General features: G+C 46.9%; 1 protein-coding gene across 22 annotated transcripts in view; it reads left to right on the top strand.

Annotated features, from left to right (window-relative positions):
* The window catches only part of KALRN (kalirin RhoGEF kinase), a 617,732-nt gene that overhangs the window by 54,388 nt on the left and 540,095 nt on the right, over positions 1 to 23,249 (top strand). For 2 of the 22 annotated variants that reach the window (XM_019738950.2, XM_019738948.2), the window contains exon 1: positions 8,172 to 8,370. The exons of 17 other annotated variants lie outside the window; for them this stretch is intronic. In XM_019738950.2, coding sequence (XP_019594509.2) covers positions 8,304 to 8,370 — 67 coding nt within the window. In that variant the 5' untranslated portion in view covers positions 8,172 to 8,303. Of the gene's footprint in view, positions 1 to 8,171; positions 8,371 to 23,249 lie in introns of those variants that run through there. 3 more of the 22 variants (XM_074330709.1, XM_019738969.2, XM_074330713.1) reach the window with 2 other exon arrangements.

Raw genomic sequence — 23,249 nt, 5'->3', positions numbered from 1 at the left:
CTCACACATTTAAGTTGACATTTAACATTTTTGTTACTATAAGTTTAAATGGTTGCAAATAATACATTTTCTAGCATGTCATATATAGTATATGGGCTTTAAACACATTTTCTTTCAAACCTCGGAACTGTAAATTAGTGAATTGGAAAAGACAGCTCTCGTTGTCAAAGCAGGCAGCCAAATCACACATATTTACTTCCTGTTAGAGCAAGTCTGAGTTCTTTTTAATTCAGGCAAGCATGTTAATTAGATAGCCCTCCTGTGACTGACCCTGAACCTGTGGCAACTCTGTCTTCAGAATTCTGGTTCTAAGATAGGTAGACAAATAGATACCTACCTATCGGAGACTAGCCATGCTTTCATCTTCTACCATGTTTCCCCGAAAATAAGATCTAGTCGGACCATCAGCTCTAATGTGTCTTTTGGAGCAAAAATTAATATAAGATCCGGTCTTATTCTAATGTAATATAAGACCGGGTCTAATGTAATAATATAATATAATATAATATAATATAATATAATATAATATAATATAATATAATATAATATAATATAATGTAATATAATACCGGGTATAATATAATATAATATAATATAATATAATATAATATAATATGACCAGGTCTAACATAATATAATATACCAGGTATAATATAACATAATATAATATAATATAATATAATATAATATAATATAATATAATATAATATAATACCAGGTATAATATAACATAATATAATATAATATAATACAATACCGGGTATAATATAATATAATACCAGGTTTTATATTAATTTTTGCTCCACAAGACGCATTAGGTCTTTACAGTCCGGCGAGGTCTTATTTTCGGGGAAACACGGTAGATGAGATAAGGTAAAATCCTTTTCAGTAATTCCTTGGTGACCTCATCCAGTCTTGTGGCTTTAACTGCCCCTCATTCACCAAGGACTCCCTGTTTCATTTCTCTATTACGCTGTCACAAGCCACCCCCCATCCCAGTGGCTTAGAACAACAGCTTATTATTTCTCGTGATTGTGAGGGTTGACCAGGTAGTTCTTCTGTTTCATGTGGTTTGTGCCAGGTGCTGGGATGGCTGGAAGCTCCAAAGTGGCCTCACTCACGTGGCTGGCACTCGGTGTGGGTGGGTGTGGGACTTGCTGGGGTTCTCACTGTGGGTCCTCAGTTCTCCTTTCCATGACCTTTCCATGTGGACTTTCTATGTGGCTCGGGCTTCTCCCTCCAGGAACAGTTTTATTTATTCTTGACTTCATCATCTTCAAATGTAGTTCTAAAAGTTAGGTGATCCAGTCCAACGGTCAAAATTCAAAAGGTGAAAAAAGATATACAGTGAAAAGTATTTCTTTCACTGCTGTTGTCCAGCCCCTATTCTTCTTAGTTGATTTGTATATCCTTCCAGAGAGTAAAGAAAAAAGCAAAAAAACATATATATGAGCCAATATGTTGAGCTTTGTGTCTTGCTTAGGAAAACCTTCCTGCCCTAACACTATAACATCTTTTTTCTTGAAGTTGTACGGTTTTTTCAGTGTTTTTTTTGTTTGTTTGTTTGTTTTGTTTTTTACACATGGCTATCTTTAGGCTTTCCTGTGTGTCTGCTGCAAGACCAGAATTGATGGAGTTTTAGGGCAGCCGAATCATTGGAGTTTCCCATCTCCTCAGTTCTAGGGTCGTCCACATGGTTCACGTGGGCAGAGTCAAAGGATTTTTCCATATTGACTTCCAAGCTGTGTTAGTGCAGAGGGAGGAAGCCAGATGAGGTGGGCAGCAGGGCAAGTAAGATCTAGGACTCTGGCCCTGCCCGAAGGGGAGGCAGAGCAGCTGAGGATTTGGAGTCCTGACTTGTCCCTGACTCAGGACTTCCCAAGGGCCACTTGACTTAGAGCTGTCCTCAGGGGCAGAGCTGATGCTGGTTTTTTTTTTTTTTTACTGGTTTATCTGTCCACTTAGGTCCAGTGAATTGAGCATTTTAACCTGATGTGAGCTTGTTTTCTATCGTAGGAGAATGCACTTACTTTATTAAGCACCTGCTATGTATCAGGTAGAGTGCTTAGCATTTGATATGTTATTCTGTTTCCTTATGAAGGTTGTTCAAGTTTTATAAGATCAGCCTTATCTTCATCCAAAAGATGAAGAAACTGAGATTTAGGGATGTTAAGTGGTTTGCCTCAAGTCACTCAGTTAGCTAGGAAAAGATTTGGAATCTGAACCCAGTTGGTCTGTTTCCAAAGCTCACACCCTTTCCCAACAGCTAGAAGGCTTCAAATTAACAGTATAAACAGATTACAGAGATATTCTTTATACAATTTACAGAGTCAGTTATTTTTAAGAACCATAAGCAGAATCCATTTGCTGCAAAGTAAAATGTTCATGGTAACTGATACTTTTCTTTTTGAAATGAAGAGCCAAGGAAGAGACGATTCAAATTGGCTGGTACGTGTGTGGGGTCAGGGCATTCAGGAGAGTCAGTGTTCTGATGGGATAGCGCGTTGCCCTGTGGGACGTACACAGATGATACATTGTCCAAAAAAAGAAGTGGACTATAGAGAAAATGTTTAGTTCTAAATAAATGCTAACCAAAATGTATTCGTATTTCTTCAATGGTGCAGTGGGCTCCTTTTGATCCGGGGGAACTTCACATTTGCCTGCTGTCACTGGGCAGATGTGCTGGCTGTGGGGGAACTATTTGGAAAAGATCTTGGAGGAGATGGAGTGGGCCTGGGAAGAAGCGAGGAGAAGGGAGAGACTTCTCCATAGCGGGACTCCCAGGTGCTGGGTGAGGTAAGAAGTTTCATCTGGGGTGACTGACAACTTAAGGTTTCCTGATTCTACGTTGGTGGAACTGTGGGAATTGAGAGACGAGAGGAACAGTTAAGAGAAAAAAACCAAACCTCGGGGAGGGGGTGAACCCCTGAGGCTTGAGGGGTTCTTATATCATCGAGTCATACCACCTTTGATGGCTAAAGAAGCTGTTCCTTGTGGAGGGAGGATGGAGGTGCCGCCTTACTGGCGGTGAGGGAAACATAGCAGGCCATAACGAGCCTCGTGGGTCGGGTTCTGAGCTAGTCTCCCCAACTACTTATTAACTGGTTTTCCTTCAGGAAGTACTTTATAATTTGGGTGTGCTGGAGAAGGCAACCTACCAGGTGGCCGTGATCTGTGGAGGCGATGGTAGGTCAGGGGAGCGAGGGAGGGAGGAGGAAGAGGCAGCAGCTCCTGTGAGTGGCCTTCCTCAGGCCGGCCTGTCAGGCACAGGCCTGTGCAGTCATGGACCCCTCCTTCTTGTCCCCAGTACCTCCCCAGCACTGCTTGTACCCAAGGCCTCGACTTCTACTCTCCGTCCTTTGACCTAAGGCAATGTCCTTCACCAAAATGTAAATATTTCCCGAGGTCCTAAACATTAACCTCTCATCATGAAAACCTTAGAGGGGATGAGATGATTATAATACTTTTCATGGGTCCAGGATGGGTGAGCTTTGCAAAGGCAGAGAAAGGGGGGGAAGGTCTGCCTCTTGGGGCATGGGGAGGCGTGTTGGGGTGGTTGGAGCTTCGGAGCAATGTCGGGGTTCTGTGACTGGTGGGGGAACTATAAATTCTTGGGGAGGGGTCCCAGAGGGATTATGGTTCCGCATTTAACAATTTGGTTTACAGCCCAGTGAGGTGAATGGCTGCGTGAAGTCTTCCCACGGCCAAGGGAGAGTTAAAGATTTGAGCAGAGGTCAGGGGTCAGCAAGGATGAAAGTGACACAAAAGCCAGGGAAGGCAGGCTAATTAGCATCCGCCTTTCCCTCCTGCTGCCTGACCTGGTATTTGAGGTGACATTTAAAGCCATTGTACAGATGTGTGCGGTGGAGCCACGGTGGTATGAATGCTTTCTGGAGCCTGTGGAGAGTGAGGCTGATTTTTCAGTTCCTGGCGGCAGCTTCTCAGCCCCTCTCTGCGGGGCCCTCTAGTGGGCCTAGGGGGAGGCGGGACTCCCTTTACTTTCCAGGAGACTCTCCTCTAATTCAGGACTCAGGATTCCCCACCCTGCGCCCCTCCCTCCCCCTCGCTCTTAGGGTGTGTGGGTGAGACGGGTGCACAGTAGGATCCAACCAAAATAGTTAAATGATTTAAGCCATTGCCGTGTGTAAAAGAGGAGCGCAGGGACAGAAGCGGGTGGATCAGTGTTTCAGAATCATCTGGGGAGTTTGTTAAAAATGCAGGCCTCTGGGAGTGAGGCCTAGTTATCTGCATGGATAACCCACCCTCTGAGGTGATTCTGCTGCCCATTAAACTTTGAGAACGTCTGAGATCGAGAATGCATGAGGTTAGCTGGGAAAAGGCCTCTTGGGAGCGGTGGACTTGAATTTCAGCGTGATAGGTGATATTTGTTTTAGGTGCTGTCCTCAGGTGTGGACCTAAGGCTCCTGTTCACCTGGGGACACCGGGCTCTCCTAGGCGAGACTGGCAGGTGTCCATCCTATCCCGTGGAGGGTGTTGCCGTGAATGTGTTGCCATAGGCTTCACTTCACCACTTGGGAGCTAATCGCCAAGGGCACAGAAGCAGTGTGGGAGGCGGCTGAGGATGGTGTCTGCTGGAGTGTTTGATTCATGTGGCAAGGGAAGCACAGCTCGCAGGGCAAAATGGCAGCCTGGTGGAGCCCATTTCCTGGGGTGGGGCGGGGGGACAACACCCTTTCAGTGGGCAGTGTTCACTGCGGCACAGAGATACTGGCCACTGCGCCACCTCCTGGGGGGCCTGTACTTGTTCGAGCGCCCCATGTGTCAGAGGAGCCGCCGGTGCTGCTGCAGAAGCAGTGGTCATTGTCGTCCCGGGAGATGAGTGGGAAAGATGTGGGACTTGATTGGTTCTCTCCTCCCTCCATGCTGCTTGCCTTCTGCTCCACACGCTGGTGCTGGCTTCATCTGATCGGGAACACAGTGTTTTCATGTCGGGGTGGGTGGAGAGAGGGAGAAAGAGCAGTGCCAAGTTAAGAGGAAGGAACAGCGAAGAGAAGGGAGCACATCTCTGTTGTGACATTGAGTAACCGCTGCTCATCCCGAGGGGCACTGGCCTCTGGGATGGAAGGGCTGCTGCGGGCCAGGGGACTCTGTGTCTCCCTGGAGAGCAAGTCCCTGCAGCCATCTGGGTGGGCTGGGCGAACCCTGCTGACCACAGTGCTGGCTTTGACCGTGATGAAGGAGGGAGCCACCGCGGAAGCATTGTTTAAGACAAAACAACAACACAAATGTAATAAAGCTCTTTCCTGGCCAATATCCCATCCTTTCTAATTGCACTGCAGCTTAATGGCAACTCTGACAGTCTCTTGGAACATTTTATTCAACTTCTGGAAAGGCTACATTTAAAGTAAAGCTTATGAGGCATTGTGGGAGTTGGAGAAATGAGCAGTGGTAGGCTGGGGAGCGCCGAGGGGCCCAGCTTGATGGGTTGAAGCCAATCTTTAGTAAAACTCCTGGCTGAATGGGTTCATCCTGGGCCAGACTCAACAGTATGCTTATGTTCTTAGGTTCACAGTTTAAGGGGGAAGTGATTGCACCCATACTTTTCTTTATCATCTTGATTCTCTTTCTCTCTTTGAACAGGAAGCGTTGTGGAATGTTTTGCCCTTGAGTACCAGAAGGATGGGAACAGGGCCAGCTTCTTGCTCGGGGCCCAAGAACCGGAAGTGGCATAGTAGTGTTAGCACCATCAGAGCACTCTAGCTCGTGCTGTGTCACTGGGCCTTTAGTCTCCCAGTCAGACACTCTTCCCATCATCCATCTCTGTCTAGGTCTCCTGCATGGTGGGAGCCATGGGTGTACCCGTCCCATTTCAGATTTCTCCTGAGTTGTGTTAGAGAAAGTTGGGTTGAAGATGCTGTGTCTTGGCAGCCACAGCCAGGGGCCAAAGCAAAAGCAAAAGGCTGTTACTAAGTGGCCCCATGCAGGCTGACTACTCAGCCTGTGCCCAGGGCATGTCAGCGCTGCCCTGAAGATCCTGCCCTCCTGTGAGGGTTTCCATCTCTCCGTGAAAGATGGCACAGCTCCTCAGAGAACAATCCAGAGCCCCAGAAGCTTTCTCTGGGAGGAGACAGATGGCACATATTTCTTTCTCAGCCCAGCCACCTGCGAGGCGTTTGACCATAAGCAAGTTATTTAACCCCTGGGAACCTGGGTTTTCTCTTCGGTACAGGGGGGAAGTGATCCCCATCCTGTAGACCTCGCATGGCTGTTGAGAGGCCCAAAGTTGATAAGGGATGTGAAAATACTATGTGAGCTAAAAAGTGCTCGGTACACCTGAGTGATGGATGGTGTTACTCATGAAGGAAGGGGGAGGGTCTGTATGAATCAGTGTACTTCTCTCTGGAGAGAGAGGAGGAGGGCTTTGCATTCTTGTGTTAACTACATACACGCTGGAGTCTTGTCCATTTAAGGTTATCACAAAATAATACACAAATCCTGAAGGCAGCTTTTGGGCAATGGTGTCTGCTCACTGCCAGTGCTGCCTCTTAAGGAGGAGCCACGATACAGTGAGGGTGGTGCTGGGGCAAGGCAGGCTGGTGGGGACCGGCCCTGCTGCTTTCTCCCTCTCCGCTCTCTGGCATGCCTGGTCCCCAGGCTGGGTCCTATCAGAATCTGCAGCCTGTTGCACCTTGAAGGCCTTGCCCCCAGGAAGAGCTGACGCTGAGAGGGGTCTGCTTCTGCCAGCTCCCCAGGGAAGATCAGAAGGCCCGGATGCCAGCGTGTCTATGAGGACAGTGAGAAGATGTTGCTGGCATGGTCTAGGCTGCAACAAAAACTGGGATGAATGTGTCCATGGCCGCTGGGTAGATTTTAGGCTTGGAGTACAAGGTTGTCCCAGACCTGGGGTCCCCTTGGGTTTCATTTCTGTGAGCAGGACTCCCAGTCACTAGGGCACAGCCTGACCATGTGGGTGGCAGTGCACTGTGAAATGGGTCCCCAGCAGGGCAGGGTCGTGGTGCCCTGTCATCCTTCTGTAGGCCCTAGGCAGTGTCCAGGGGCAGGGGACTCCACACCCTTCCTTTCTTAGTGATGAAATGAAACCATGTTTTCATGCGTACCCAGACTCAGTTGCCTCCTCCTTGGTTCAGTGAGTAAGTACTTAAACATTTGCCACGTCCAAGACACTCTACGAGGACACAACAGTGATTCCGCAGGAGATCCCAGCGTCATGGAGTTTATGGTCAAGTAAGGGAGTGGAGTCCTGCGTGAAGGAGAAAGTGAAATGCAGTATATAGTGGGGAACACCAGGGGAGGCTGCTTGGCTTTTGGGGCATTTGAGTTAGACATGAGAAAATTCATGAGGATTTGGCCGTGGTGAAGTCGGGGCGTAAGGAGGACATGCTATTGGCAGGAATAGCGGAGCAAAGGCATGGAGGTGGGAACCCATGGAATGTGTGGACACGTGGGAACCAGAATCTGGCAAGAGGGATGGGGGCGGGCGGGCAAGGGACAATGGCCACTAGAGCCCTGCCTACCAAGAGCGGCACCAGAAAGGCTGTATCCTTCCTTTCCTTGGAGACTCATAATAGCTCTGGGAGGCAAACGCGGTTCTCTCCAGTTTATAGGGAAGGAAGCTGGGGCTTAGGGAGTTGAAGTAACTTGATCGAAGCCAGGCAACTATTAAGTGACAGCAGGATTTGAACCCATGACTGTGCGACTCCTGAGCCGATGCCGTGCCCACTGTAACAGAGGATCCATGAAAGGACGTGGGGAGAAATTGTCTGAGGCCTTTTTCTGATCCCTTGGGCCTAGCAGTCTTGGGCAGGGTGTGCCTGTGGTCCCTGCAGAGCGAGGGAGTGAGGCTGGGGGTCTTTGGCGCTAGCCTTGGAGTCCAGGACGGTTGAGCTCCTGGCTTCCCACCCCCATCCCATTGGGAAGCCACTGGCCTGTGGCATGGGAGGCAGGGGAAGCCAGGATGGCAGGAAATCCTGGAATGAAATGGAAGACTTGGCCTTGCCTGTGGCTTTTCATTCCCAAGACCACCTCAAACCTAATCCCTTTGTGATAAGCCTTCCCTGCCTCCCCTCCCCACCTCTCTGACCTCCCCTTGGGCCCCTGCAGGCTCGGTCTGCGTTCTGCTCTTGTTCCTTTGTTGCTGTGAAACGGGCTCCAGCACAGTCAGCCTGTGTGGGAGGACTGGCGGTTGTCTTCGCAGGCAGGCATTTGCTTAGAGCAGGCTGCGTGTGAGCCCAGCGTCAAGAAATTCCGGCCTCCTCAAGTCAGAGACGGTGGAACTACGTTCTGCTGAGGGGACTGGCTGTGAAGGATGAGTTCAGGGGGGGATGACGGACCGCTTCTGGGACCAGTGGTATCTCTGGTATCTCCGCTTGCTCCGGCTGCTGGATCGAGGTATTCCTGAGTGTGTGTGTGTGTGTGTGTGTGTGTGTGTGTGTGTGTGTGAGGGAGCGAGACAGGAAGATATGCACACACAGACAGAAAGAAACAGAGACGAACAGAGAAAGGCACAGCAGAGAGGGACACAGATCAAGAAGGGAGAGAAGTCGGAATGAAGCAGAGGCGAAGAGCCAACCCCTGGGAAGTAAAGAAAGGCTCTCTTTCTGGGGACAGTTGCGACCCAGCTGGGAATCAGGAGCATGGGGCCATTTGGGGAACATCTGTACATCAAGGTCTCGTTACTTGGTCAGTCCTGCAGTCAAAGACAAGTTAAGCCCTGTCCTGCAGGGCTGTCAAGAGAATGCTCTGAGAAGCAGTGCAACAAGGAGAATGGTCCCTGCAGCAAGAGGCTCACATCTCAGCTCTGCCACTCACCAGCTCTGTGACCTCAGGCTGATTTACGTGACCTTTCTGAGCTTGTCTCCCCCTCTGTAAATGGGCATGGTGAGACCTATATGCTACGGTTGTTGTGGAATTATTATGTAATTCATACCTGTAAAACATATAGCATAGTATCTGGTGCACAGTAGGTGCTTTGTAAGTGTTCTTTTCCTCCTTCCGTGCCTCTCAGCATTGTGGAGCTGTGCGGTACCTGTCCTAAGAACAGCTCCCTTTGTGGCTTATCTGTAGGTAGAGTCGGTACAGAATTCATATTTAGTGGAAAGGGAAGAGAAGGTTCATTTTATTCCTCAGGTTAGTTTGACCTTAATACATTCCACAATCCAATATTGATGGGACTTAAATCTCCTGTTAATGTGATGCAAATCTAGACATTGCATTGTAAGGAAAAGCCACTGTGAACTGGGTTAAGCATTTGATTTAAAAAAAATGTTTAGTGTTGTTTTTAAAAGCTTTGGCTCCTTTAAGAGGTTTTGATGAGAATGAGATCAAACCCCGATGGAAAAGATGGCGCTGGGGAAGCCCTTATACACACCCCCGTGTGTGTGCATCTCCACTGGGAACAGTCTTAGGTGTGCCAGGAGGTCAGTACCAGGTGGAAGCAGAGAGCTGCACAGAGCAGGTGAACCAGGGCTCTTATCAAGGAGAAATCAAAGATGGAGGAAACCAAACCAGCAGATGCAAAAAGCAGTGTCTCACTAGCACTGAGAAACAGGCCAGTGGGAGCCCAGACTTGAGATGAGATGAGATGAGATGAGAGTGTTAGGGAGAGAGCCAGCACTTCTTACTGGTGGAGGTGGTAGCCTGGGGAAGGGGAAGGGGAAGGCGACCACAGGTGTGAGCCCCCCGAGGTGTGTGACCTCACGCAAGTGACTTAGCCTGTCTGTGCCTCCCTTCATCAGAAAAGGGGATGGTGATGATGACAGGAGCAGCAGTGCAGAGGGCTGCTGTCGGGGCTAAGTGTAATACTTATTAGATTGGTGCAGAAGTTTAAGGGCAGTATTTGCAAGGGTTTTTAACCTTGCAAACCGCAATTACGTTTGCGCCCACCTAATATTATCTCAGTACCTGGCGTGAAGCAAGTGTTCCTTAAATGTTAGTTTTCATTACCAAGACAGCTGATTCTCACTCTCTTACGGACGTCTTAGGAAAGACAGGAACAGGTGGTATGTACTAACCAGGAGCTGAGAAAAGGCCAGTTGAGAATTGTTAGAGGCTTAGAGACAATGTATACTTCTGTGAATTAAAACAAGATTCAAACTCACTAACATGCCGCTAATGATAAGAAGAAATGAGATGTTAATGTCTAAGCTGTACCACTAATAATTGCTTTATTTTTTACAAAATGCTGAAATCCATGAGTTGCAAACCTAGGTTTAAGTTTTGGCTCCCTTACTTCCTGAGTGCCCTTGGATAAAGGATTGACCCTCAGTTTGTTAATCGAAAAAAATGGGACCTCTAATAATAACACTACCTATATTATAGAATTTTGGGGGATATTTATTGTGTTAGTGCATGTAAAACTGTCAGGCATTCTTAGAAGTGTCAGGTTAATGAATGTATAGATCAGTGGATTAACCCGTTCCTTTGGGTAGCAAAAGTTGGTTGCTAGAATTGTGTGGGTTTTTTATGCATGTTTTGTCATCATGTATGGCTCTAATTGGAAAGTTTATGGTCTTTTATACACAGTGTCTTGTTTGTTTGTTTATTTGTTTTAAATGAGGCTTTAGATGAGCAGCTTCTGACTGTGTAGGACAACTTATTTCCAGGCTTTTGGGGTGTTGGGTATATTACCCAGTTCTTGTTATTGGGTGTCCCGGTATTACATATGTACACCTGTGCACACCCACATCCATGTTGAAGCAGAATGTTTGGATGTGGCAACTTCCCTCTAGTAACTAATGGTAGCTCACAGTGTATGGACAATGGCATGCTAGACTGAGCTGGCTCATGGTTGCTGCTCAATACATATTTGTTGAATGGGTGGATGCATGATGCCCTCTCCTTCTGGCCGGTGAACACGATTCTCTTAGAGCTCTCTTTAGTGTAACAGAATTTAGCTCCCTTCATCTGTTTAGGATGTTGTGTTATTTCACCCCGACAGTGCCATGCCTCCTGTCATCTTGAAAGTAACAGGCCTCAAGAAAGAGAGGAGGGAATAAGAAATGAGAAGAAGTGGGAAATGATGAGTTTAGCCCAGGAAACTGAAATAATCAACAAGCTGTGTGCCAGCCTGAGTCATTCTCTTGGCTGTGACGGGGGATAAATGAATCTGTGATTTGACACACCTAGGAAGAGGAGGAAACGTTAGAACACATTATAGGGCAGAAATAAACTTGACAAAGGGATGACAGTGTGTGCTTGGTGATTGCAGACTGGTCTTTTATCTCCCCCATCATTGTTTATTACAGGTCAGGATTTAAAAAAAAAAAAAAAAGAAGGATTGTTTTCTAGAGCTGTACCTAACTGTACGTAAGGATATATAGGATAATTAACTGCCAGCTTGCTGGACATGATTATTTTGATGATTTATTTCATTAATAGCAGATGATGTTTCTACAGTATTTGTTGCTGAGTGTTTGTCACTCTGCTGATTGTGTTCTGTGCTTCCAGACAGGCGGTGCCTAAGGAGATGGTTCCCATGTGGGAACCGTCCATCGAAAGAAAGGCGCTCATACAGATGGGAAGCATGGGTGGTACATGAGAGAAGTGACATTGCTTTTTGTTGTTGAGTTTTGGCACATCCCCGGGGACCTGACAAGTAAAGTGGGGGTTTATATTCCTTTGTTTACGTGTGTGTGTGTGTGTGTGTGTGTGTGTGTGTGTGTGTTTGTAGTGAAGGGAGAAGGGTGAATGCTCTTTAATCATAGAGCGTCAGGCAGGGTTTCCCAGTGTGTGAGGACGAGCATCACCAGTATGTGAATGATCCTTAGGTGACTTACAGGGGGTTCTCCTGCTGGCCCCCGCCTGGCACTGTCTGAAGGACACCGTTTTCTGCCCGGTGTCCACTTCTGCGGCACTGCCCGCCCGCCTGCCCCCATCCCACCCAGCGCAGGCTCTCCTTAGCCCCACGGACCCCTCAGGTCCTCCCTCATTTTCACCTGTAGCCTCCCTTTTACCTTACACCCCCCCCGCCCTGCCTTCATCTCTGGTCCCCGATGCCAGCCTCACCAGCCTCCCTGCCCCTCAGCCCACGCTCACTGCCGCTAGGGCTCCTTTCAAGGCTCAGCCCCATGCCACCTGGCACCTCACTCCCGGGCATTCCTCTGTTATCCTCTAACCACTGCCAAGCCCTGTCCCTTCTCACCCCTGTGCCTGGGCCGGCTTCGCCGTACGGGTCCTGGGTTTCCCGCCCGCGCCCGTCCCTGCCTGATTTCCCTGACTTCTGAGCACCTTTTCCTCTCAGGGGCCACTGTCTGCTCTTATTTTGCTTCCGCCTTTTACATCACCTTGCCTTTACCCTCAGTCTACTGGTTTCTTTTAAAAATAAGTTCAAGTAAAAAATAGAGTTGATTTAAAACATTATCAAGGAAGTAACTATAGGAGGTGGGTGGATCTGGGGAAATGGTGACAGAAGTACACCGAGGACTGATGTGTGGAAAACTTAAGTGATACGCTGACTTTACAGCACAGGCTTTACGCTGCTAATTTCTTCTTGGGTCTTTGTCTGCCTTCCTGTAGCTACCACAAAGAGCTTTGGATTTGGGATAAGAAAGCAAGTGGTTCTCATCCCTAGATGTCATTAGAATCATCTGGGAGCTCTTAGCTCAATGTTCAGTTCCTTCCTCGCCCTCCTCCTCCCCCATTGAATTAGAATCAAGGGACTTCGGGACATGGGGACATGGCATGTTTAAAGAGCTCTCTCTGCAGGTGATTCTAATGGCAGCGAGGGGTGAGACCTGCTGATTGTCAGACTTAAATATGGATGCCAGAGAGTAAAGGCAAAAATGACTCTTCAGCAAAATAAAATAAATGAGGGAAATCAGTGACTATATTAGAATAGTAAACACAGGACTAAACACACGTAGGAATGTACTAAGGAACATAATTTAAAAGAACAGTCCTTTGGGTATAATTTATGTAACTTTCAACAGAAACTTCAACGCTAAACGTTTTCTATCCCTACCTGACTTGCCTTCCTATTCCCAGGAAAAAATTCACCTGTGATGCAGGATGTTGTCTGGCTTCAGCTGGCTTTGGGTTTTTCTCTCTGTTCTGGCTGCCTAGGGCTTTGGAGATTGAGATGGCGGTTTGTCACTGGAGAAGTCAAAAACAAAACAAAACAAAAACCACCACCTTTCCTTGCTTGTTTAGGACACCTCCCATCGGTGGGCACTGCCTGTATTCAGTTACAATTAGAGAAAGAAAACTCCCTTCTCCCTTCTGGGTAGATGGGTGCTGAGGACAGTACCTCTCCTCAAGCCTTCAGGCTGTTGGGCTCTTCTTCAGACAGGAATCTACCTGTGTTTCTCACTAAAGTTCACGTCTTCCGGCGTGGCCATTCTCTGTGCCTCCACCTTCCAACCTCTCTGACTTTCTCACCCAGGGCCTGAGTCCCCCCAGGTGCAGTGCAGGGTGGAGAGGCAGCTGGCCCTCCTGGCCGAGGCTCTCGGAGCGCCCTGAGAGCTGGTCTCTTCCTTCCCAGGCCTGCAGCCCTCTTCTTGGCCACCGGTTTGCGGTCACTGACAGAGGCCCTGGCTTTGGCTTGCTTGCTGCTCAGTTATCTGCCCAGCTCTGGATCTGACTTGGTATCTTCGCTTAGTCCATCTTAGGCCAGTTCTTCGCTTGCCACAGACTGCCATCCTGGATACCCACTTTGGTTTGGCTTGTTTTGCTCTTGTTAGCCGTTGCATGTGTGTGCCCAGCATGATGTGTGGCTTCTTTGTGCCAACATTTCTGTCTTGTGCCTCCCTTCCTATGGTCAGCAGGGAAAAGTAGAGAAAAGCACGCAACATGTGTATGAAAAGTGCATCGGATAGTTCTCCTGTGCTGGGAATTTTCTAATCAGAGGAGGTTAGGTTGTAATCATCTTCCCATTTGAGTTGGACCTTCATATAATGCAGGAAGAAATTACTTTATTGCAGCTTTTTAAGTCACAAATAGATATCTATTATAGTTATGTATCTGGCTTTGGGCACAAGACTGCTTTCCTAAAGGATCCAGACCTCTTACCCAATAACCAGTGTGACCACACTTGACACACCATCCCAAACAACTCCCTGTGTCTCCACACCACAGTCTGCCAGCAACTTCCATACTTTCTGTGCTTCAACCTGACATGCCCTCCATTGAACAAGTTGCCTTGAGGGCAGGCTGGTCCCGCCATCTGTTTACATGGTCATCCAGGCATCTAGTTCAAGGCTGTATTCTGACAGGAAACCCAGTAAAGAAGTCTGCCTAACAGAGTATTTCAGCTCCCCGGGAACGAAGAGAAGGTACTGACTATCATGGAATTGTTAAGGAGGAAAAGGAGAACTGGAATGATTTTGCAGTTCCCATATCTTATCCCCTTTGGTCCTCTGTGTCTCTCCGAAACGGGTTACTGAAGTTCCCATTTCCAGATAGGAGACAGGCTTGTAGAGGTTAAATGCTGTACTAAAGCCACATAGCTGCTCGGAGAAGAGTCAAGATCCAGGACCCCTAACTCCTGTCTGGAATGAGTTCTCTCCTGTGTCTGCTGCCGCACAGGTGGTGAGACCCCCACCCTCTCTCCAGCATGCATTTAAACTGGGTGCCTGCCCCTCTCCCCCGTCAGCAGAGCAGAGTACTGGGATGTCTTATCTGTGGTGTGAGATCACTGCACAAGATATATCTAGGCCGTGTCCTGGGGGAAGGACACCGATAGCTGCTCTGCGAGGTCCTGGTGTGTTGTTTCCATCCAGTGGGTGGAGGTAACTGCGATGTGAGAACAGTAACGCAGCACTTCCCTGGGGGTGGCATGGCTCCCAGGGCCTCTTCTTCTGTTGTAGCATATTCAGTGATTGCTTAGAGCTGGGGAGCAGTGGGGCAGCTGTGTCCCCGGATGGTCAGGAAGCCAACCGGATTCCCAGCATAAGGGACAGCTGTGCTCTTTGCCTTGTAGATGGAGGTGGCTTGTTATCAAAGATATTGTCAAGGCAATAAATAGTCTTCTTATTAGTGGCAGTAGTAATAGTATCCACGAAGGGCCCAGGCATAGCCGGGAGTGTTCAGGGGTAGGGAGTAGGACTCCTTCCCGCAGGTAGCTCACAATTCAAACTCCTGAAAGATCAAGAGTTAGCAGTAAGCTCTCCAAGTCTCTGTTGGCCCCTCTCAAACGATGGATTACTTATAAGAATCCCTTCTAGTTCCATGGTTCTACGTGGATAATACCTGCAAAATAATATACCTACAATATATGTCTGTGATTCCGCAAGATGTTAGTTCATGTTGAGTTGCTAAATGAGTGCTATGAATTCACAAGAGGGAGACATGTTTGGGTCTGAATGAAGGAAGAAATGCTCACTTATTTCACAAATATCTTCTAAGGACCTACTATGTGCTATATCTTACTTAACAATGCTGAAGAAGTGTTCTTGTCTTCACGAAGCTTTAGAGTCTAGTGGGGGAAACAGACAATGTCAAATACCCCAGTCCATAACACAATGGCAGATAGAATAAAAAGGAGAGAAGGGAATTAAGCGTTAGTAGTGCTTCGTGATGAGGGTGGGTGTCCGGAAGTACAGGCTGCCCGGCACGTCTGTGTAGGAAGAATTAAGTTTGGAGAGAGACGTGGGGCCACTTTGCAAAGGTTCTTGCTTGCATGTCGGGCTAAAGGCACACGAGGGCAGGGTAGTAGCATTCACTTTAAAATTATATTGAACAATTCCCACTTCCCAGGCAGTGGACTAGGTGCTGGGAATGCAAAGGAGCATAACATGGCATAACCAGAGGCCCAATTCCTGCACGCATTTGAAGTGTGTCTGTGTTTCTAAAGAGCAGTTACGGCAGGAGATGCACGCTTTTGAGGCATCTGCCTAAAAGTGATAGTGTCAATTGTGATTAGCTCAGGGAAGACGGTATAGGGGGGGAATGTGACGCGTGTAGACTGATCTTAGAAAGTGTGCACGTGGGGAACCAGAACCAAAGGGATGGGAAGAGCATCCCTACAGGAGGAGGAGAACCAGGATATAGTACATTCATGAGACTAGAGGAGGAGGGAGAGGGAGGGGGCCCCATCTGCAGGGAGATGGGGCCGGATTGAGGGTTTTGGTGACAGGAGGCCCTGGGGACGACTCATAGCGTGGTGTCAGCAGCCTCGACACGGAGAAACCAGATTGCGGTGGTAGGAGGTGGCGGGGATGAGGCAGCAGCAAGCACATATTGTTTGTTTGAGAGCTATGTCAGAAAACATGAGGTAAAAATGCAATAGTGGTTGGTGGGACCTTGGGGTCAAGTGATGGTTTTGTTCAAGAAGGGAGCACTGAGTGTATCTGAGGCTGGGGGTGGGGGGGAGCCAAGGACAGAGAGAACTGTGAGAATGAGGAACAGAAATGGGTTTACGAATCCATTCGATAGTCATTGAGCACCAGCAGTGTTGCAGGCATTGTGCCGTTTTCTGCGGATGCCGCATGGCTAAGGCATGACATCTGCATGAAGTTCACACCCCAGTGAGTGAGGCACACAGAACACATATCAGGCAACCGTTGACTCTGTACTATGAGCGTGTGTGTGAGAAGTGCTGCGAAGCGTAGCAGTGACCTGGAGGAGGTAGGGTGGGTTGAATGAAGATTGCAGATGGAAGTGGTAGACCGGAGGAGGGAGAATGCTTCCTCTGTTGGAAGGAAGGAAGAAGGGGGTGCTTGGAGAACTATTTTTAAATAGAAAAAAGGAAAAAATGAAGAAATGCAATTCCCATGGCCTTGATGTTCCTAAGCAAAAGAGCAAGCAATGGGGTGGCCGGATGGCTCCGTTGAAACACACTGTCCCCCAATATTCCCCAATAAAAATAAAAAAAAAATGTATACACATTAAAAAACAAAAAAAAGAGTAAGTGATGTCAGGGGCTGAGGCTGGAGAGGGTGGGGTAGTTCACGACTTAGCATGGGCACTTCATGGCTTCATTCCAGCCTCCTGGGATGCAGGAGGGGTTATGGCACAGGTGAGATAGCCGAGGGGACGCCCGTAGACCATAACCAGGGGCATGGGGCAGGTCTGTCACCTGGGTACGCTGCCGTTTAGCGGCTGAGGACACTGAATGAGTGGGGAACGGGAGCCTGTCAGTGCAATCAACAGATCAGCTCCTCCTTCTTCCTCTCACAAAACCCTGTTCTGAGGCCGGTAGGAAACCGTGGGCAGGAGATGGCATCTGCGCCTGGACTGCATTAAACCTGGTAAATCCAGCCATTAGCATGTATTTTCTATTAAGCACACTGTCCTCGTGAGTGTTTGGATGTTTAAGGATTTGACTAGAGCAAGGGGACAGGGCATTCAGGGTGAGAGAAAATGCAGTGCAAACACTCTGGTGATTCAGAGGGTAGGTGTAATCAGAGAAGGCTGGAGCTTTATCAGATAAAAAGTAAATTTACTGGTTCAAGAGATGGTATTGGGTCAAACAGATCAGTGGTAAGAAGAAGTTCCTTTTTTTCAATTTTTAATTTTTTCATTCCCTTTGCCTCCATAACTATATGCCCAGCAAAAGAAGAAAGAGAGAGTTGGATAAGACCTCTCATTTAAGAGATAACTGAGTTCAAAGACATAATTTCACTTTTGAAAGTCATTCAGTTAGTTATTAGCTGAGCCTCCATATGAAGCCGGGGCACAAAAACTCCTAGTGGTGGCCTCTGTCCATTCCTTTCCCATGGTTTCAACTTAGTTCTGCCCCTTTCATGCTCAACAGCCCTGATGTATGTGGAACAGTGGGCAGACTGGAGAATTCATGGGTTTGAACGGACGGTGTCTACTTTGGATTCGGCTTTTTAAGGCTCCAGGCAAAATTTCTAAGAAGCCCCAAAAGCAGGATTGTGTTTCTTTCTCCATCTTCTCTTATTATCGTGAAAAATAAGCTGAGTAGAGTTGGAAGTGGCACCTCCTGGCTCTCCCAGACAGTTGCAGAATCACGCTCTCAAGAACCCAGCCCGGGGCAAAGGCAGAGAGGGCTGCCTTCCTTCCAAACGTAGGCTGTGAGGAAGCACTGGTGTGGGGCTTTGAATCTCCGTTCAGGCCAAATGAAATCTGTTAGATGGGATAATGAGCTCCATATTTTATAGACTATTTTAAGCTTGTCTCAAAATAAAGTACAGGGCTAGGGGTGGAGGAAGGACGTAAGTCTTGGAGACAAAATGCCATGGCTTACTCATCAGTGTTTTCGTTTTAATGATCCCAACCCCAGTACAAGTCCCTCAGTGACACTGTAATGGAAACCACATTTTTTTTTTTTTTCCTGCTGGAAGTTTCAGGATGAACACAGCCAAATGCTTCGAGGCATAATTAAGGTTACAAACTCCCATCCCCAGTAATACACAGACCTTTCACCCCAGGGGGGCTCAGCTAGAAACAATGTGGTTGGAAAGCAGTTGAAATTATAAAGACATTGCTTCTGCCAACCTCTGGCCCACCACAGCTTCTTTTCTGGTCCCTCTCCACCCCTCTTCCCTCCCCTTCCCCTTCACCACTGCCTCGTCCCTGGGAAGAAATAAACCAACACATAGATAAATAAGAACCCTGTTGCTGATTCCTTCCCTGCCACAGGGAGAGAATCTCAAACAGAGGGGCCTGGACAGGGCTGACAGAGGCAGGACATGAGTGGCAAGAAGGGCAGCCAGGGGAGCCTGACAGTTGATGGGGGGTCCTGGGCAGGGCGGTGCATGTGTCATCAGTAGGTTTGGAGGAGGCAGAGAATGTTCTGCACATTACAGGCTGGAAAATCCACCTCATAGGAATGTCTTGAGGACCTAAGAGAACAAGGTGGCCCCTTTCCCTGTGTTTGGACACGATAGGTTGAGCTCTCAGTTTGTATCTCCTTTGCCTTGACAAGCTTTCTGAATCTGCAAAGATCAAAGTTAAGAAACTTGGCATGACCCACTGGATTACGTGGGCTTGTTTTCTCCCCTCTGTTAACCACATCTTGAACACCTGGAATATATAAGATAGTGGGAACTTAGTGCATATATACAAACTCATTCTCTGGCCAGTTTTAGTCCAATCTTATCCATGTAGGGAAGGCTCTAGTTACTGTCATACAAGGAACAAAGGAAGGACTAGGATATTTTTCCCTGGCTGCTTTGGTCCCACACTCTGCCCCGAGTGTGGTGATTCTGGGATAGACCATGATGAGATCCAGCCGGACGCTCTGCTTGGCTCCTTAGACAGCATATCACTGCTCCATTTGCCTTCTCACTTCCCCTATCACCAAAGGGCAAATAGTCACCTTCGTGATACCACCTTGAGGAAGATGTATGAATAAGCACATTCTTGATTCATCTGCCTAACAAGTATTAAACACCTCTCTGAGCCTCAGCTTCCTCATTTGAAGGATTAGGGTGCTGTCTATCTATGGTGGTCCTAAGAGCCATTCACTAAATAGTTCCAGCTCTCCACCTTCCACGGTAAGATTGTACTTCCCTTTACCTTTGACCATGTGACTTGCTCTGGCCAATGAAATGTGAGCAGAGTTAGGTGTTTTCATTTCCAAATGGAAGCTTTAAAAGCTTATATACTATTTACTTCATTCTCCCACTGGTTCATCAGTTGTAGAGGCTGTGTTGGGAGAAAGCCTCCATCAGCCTGGGGCCCTGAGTGATGATGAGCATAGCCCTCTGCTGAGCCATGTTGAATATGTAGTATGAACAAGAAATAATCATCTATTCTGTTACTAATCGAGATTTTGAGGTGGTTTGTAGTATTAGTCTACCAAGCCTGTATTGACTGATATATACTACTTTATAAGGCTTTGTAGGGAGTTACACAAAATTGAATTCTATGCACAGTACGTGCCAAATAGTAGACATTCAATAAATGGTAGCGTCTTTACTTTTACTATGAATATCATTTAGGATGCTTTTGGCTGCAGGTAACGGAACTCAAACTCAAAATGGCTTAAACAATAAATATTTCTCCTTCTCTCTTCCTGCTTCTTATACCAAGAAGTTCAGAAGTTGGGCATTAAATCAGAGGCCAGTATTATCACCAGATTCTCTCTTATTTATTCTGCTTGGGTCCATTAGGTTTCTTATATCTATAGATTGTTGCATTTTACCAGTTTTGGAAAATTCTTAGCTATTATCTCTGTTCTTTTTGTTCTTTCCTTTTGGGATACAAATTGATTAAAACGAAGTTTCTTAATTTGAATCAATTTTGAAATTGATTGAAGTTAACATTTCTCACAGTATCTTCTAAATTTTTATTATTACCTTTACATTTTCCATAATTTTGTCTCTCCATGATGCATCCTGGTTTCCTCTGATGTGTCTTCCAGTTTATTAATTCTCTATTCAACTGTATCTAATCTGCAATTAAATTTGTTCATTGACTTCTTAATTTCAAGTATTGTATTTTTCAGTGCTAGAATTCCCACTTAATTTTTTCATATCACTTTAAAAAAAAGTTTTCAGTTTAATAGAAAATTGTAAGCTTGTCTTCTCTTTCTTTAAACATAGTAAATAAGCATGTTTGCTTTATGATCTCTATTTGATAATTCTAGTATCTGAAGTCTTTGTGGGTCTGTATCTGTAATCTGCTGTTTCTGATGGTTCTTGCCGATGGTGTCTTTTTTCCTTGAGTTATCTTTGTGTCCTGGTCATTATTTTTGAAAAAAAATTTTGAGAATAATTTAAAACCTAGAACGGTAACTCTCTGGCAATGATCATTTTCTTTTGCCAGAGCCTAGGGATACTACCATCTAGTTCCACCTTAACCCAAGGTGAGTGCCTGAGTTTCCCTGGACCTAGAGTACCGGCAGCTGTGTTTCAAGTTTCCATCAGAGCTGGTTTGTTTCTAGGTTACCTTTACTTGAGGTTGAAGCCCTCATTGTGTGAGGAAGCCCAGTTTAGAATGGGGTATTATTTATCAAACTCCCTTCCTTGGGCAGGCCCTGAACTTTGGTTTTTGCTTCCCTTGCCCATCTTGGCTGCCAGAAGCACAGTTTTACCACTATTTCCTGCAGATTGGCAAATGCTCTCAGGGCAAAAGCTGCCTGGTGTTTTGGGCCAATCTCTTTGGATTTTCACCTTCTCCTAAGTTTTGGCCTCATAATGATTTTCTTAGCTCTTTAATGCATTTAAGAAGATTTTCAACAATTGTTTTCAGTGGGAGGGTTGGTTCTAATTGCCTAGATGGTCATTACAAGAAATGGAGATCACAGGACTGAATTGCTTTGCCTCCTGTATTCCTTATAGTCTCAAGATGGCTGCCACATCTTCATGTGTCACGTGGAGAACTGACAACTGAAAGAGCCTGTTTTTCATGCATGTATTCATGTAGGTGCTTTTTAAGAGCAAGAAATGTCCCAGATGTCCCTTGGGAGACTTTTCCTCAAGTCTCAAAGGATGTAATTTCACCACCGATTTCTAAACAAGTCACCAGAAAGGGGATTCGATTTCCACAACTGGTGCAACATAATTAACTTACCCTTGGGGCTGGAAGGGTCTCCACTTCGCTTGAAACACATGGATGCTTGATTTCTGAACAAAATCTAGGTTCTATAAGCAAGGGAGAGGGGTTAAATGGTCCTTGGGCAGGCAACCGACTATCAATCCTACTCTGTGCTCAGCTAGAGTTAAGGATTAAGGGGTGTAGGCATGTTTCTTGCGCTACTTAGGGGTGTACATGCGCCATATGATGCATAAAAAATGTAGAACCAAACCCTAATGGGAAAGATTCTGAAGTGTCAGGGCCATGTCCCTTGAAAACACACTTTGTAACTGAAAAACTGTAAAAATGTGAGATAGTCTGTGATCAAATAATACATTTATGTACTCAAAACTATTCAAAAATAAAATTCTATAGGTGAAAGAATGGTCTTATTGGAAATTTACTCACAAAAAATTGATTATACTACAATTTACTTCTATAAATGTTTATCGCATACAAGCTAATGAATCCAATGGAGTCATCTGGCTTCACTGGGTGAGCTGGGTCCTTCCGGGTGTTCCTGGCAGAAGTGGGCTGCAGCTTGCAGGAGACGGATGATACTGAGGTTTAAGAATCCGCACAGACCTTAGGAACAGGGTCATCAATTCCCCAGTAGGGCTGGAGGGCTGTCCTTGCTCTAACATACTTACCGTCATTACTTAGGAGTGTGGTTGGGGGGCACAAAGGTGAGAAATGAGGGTACCGAGGACAGCACTTCCCAAGGGCTGGCTTGCTCCTGGCCTTTAGGAGACCAGATGGCCTGCACATCTCTTTGGGACAAGAGACCCCAGAGGGAGGGGCGTTTATCCCCCTGCCCCCGACGGGCTTCTCCATAGTTTCCAAGGAGGAGAAGAGGCCCAGGTCCTGCACCAACGCCCTTCACAGGGTCAGGATTCATCTCCCTCTCTTTTCCACGTACCACGTCTATGGCTTGACCTCATCTCAGACGTTTCCCTTGCCAGTCCATCACTTGCCCCAGTTGTTAGCTCTCGGAAGTTCCTCAGAGAAGGTACTTGATGAAGGTATGCCAAGTAGGTGGGAAGTGTGCTTGGGATGATACTTCTGGCAGATGCGCACAGCTGCATTTTGTTGTTGTTGTAGTTTCAAGTGGGGTGAAAGTGAGTTGAAAGTACACCTGCATGTAGCTTCTGTCCCCTTTTATCACCTCCATGCTATTTTGTCTTTACCTCTACTGGTGGAAGTGATTGATTTGCATGACCAGGATCCTTTGAAAACCAAAGAAAACCTAAAACTTAATAAAGTTTGGAAGTATCAAGCCCAGTGGCCAGGCTTACTTTGCTGATGGAATTGCTTTCTAGGCAGTGTGCTGAGTGGTTCCGTGTGACAACGCCTTGACATGAAAATGGCCTGGGTTAGCTCCCAGCTCCACCACTTGCTGCCACCTCATGCTGGGCGTGTCACTTAGCCTCTCTAGGCCTCAGTTTCCTCATTTATAAGATGCTGCAGTAGCAGTATTTACACCATAGAGTCATTGCATGGATTCCGTGATGTTACACATGTTAAAAGTGTAATACGTGTCAGCTATTAATTCATATTCCATGTTGCCTAAAATCTGACTTTTGGATGTGAAGAGGATGGTGGAATGGTCAAGAGGAGATGTGGGGCCTGGAAGCTCAGGCAGGGTTTGAAGGCGCAGGAGACAGAATGTGCAGTAAGTGCTGTGTACTGGGCCTCTGAGCCAGGGCAGTCGAGAGTTGGGTGTGTGGGAGGGAGTCAAAGACCAACCTGCCCTTATCTTAAAGTTTGGCCCGAGGTCCTGAGGGAAAACTTCATCCTCAGGCTGCTCTGTGCACTTCCCTGTGACTGGGAGATGTTTCCTTCCCGAG

The sequence above is a fragment of the Rhinolophus sinicus genome, linkage group LG01 (assembly GCF_036562045.2).
Source record: "Rhinolophus sinicus isolate RSC01 linkage group LG01, ASM3656204v1, whole genome shotgun sequence".
NCBI classification, from domain to species: Eukaryota; Metazoa; Chordata; class Mammalia; order Chiroptera; family Rhinolophidae; genus Rhinolophus; species Rhinolophus sinicus.
Note: the sequence above shows the minus strand (reverse complement) of the source record. Positions and strands in the feature narration are given on the sequence as shown.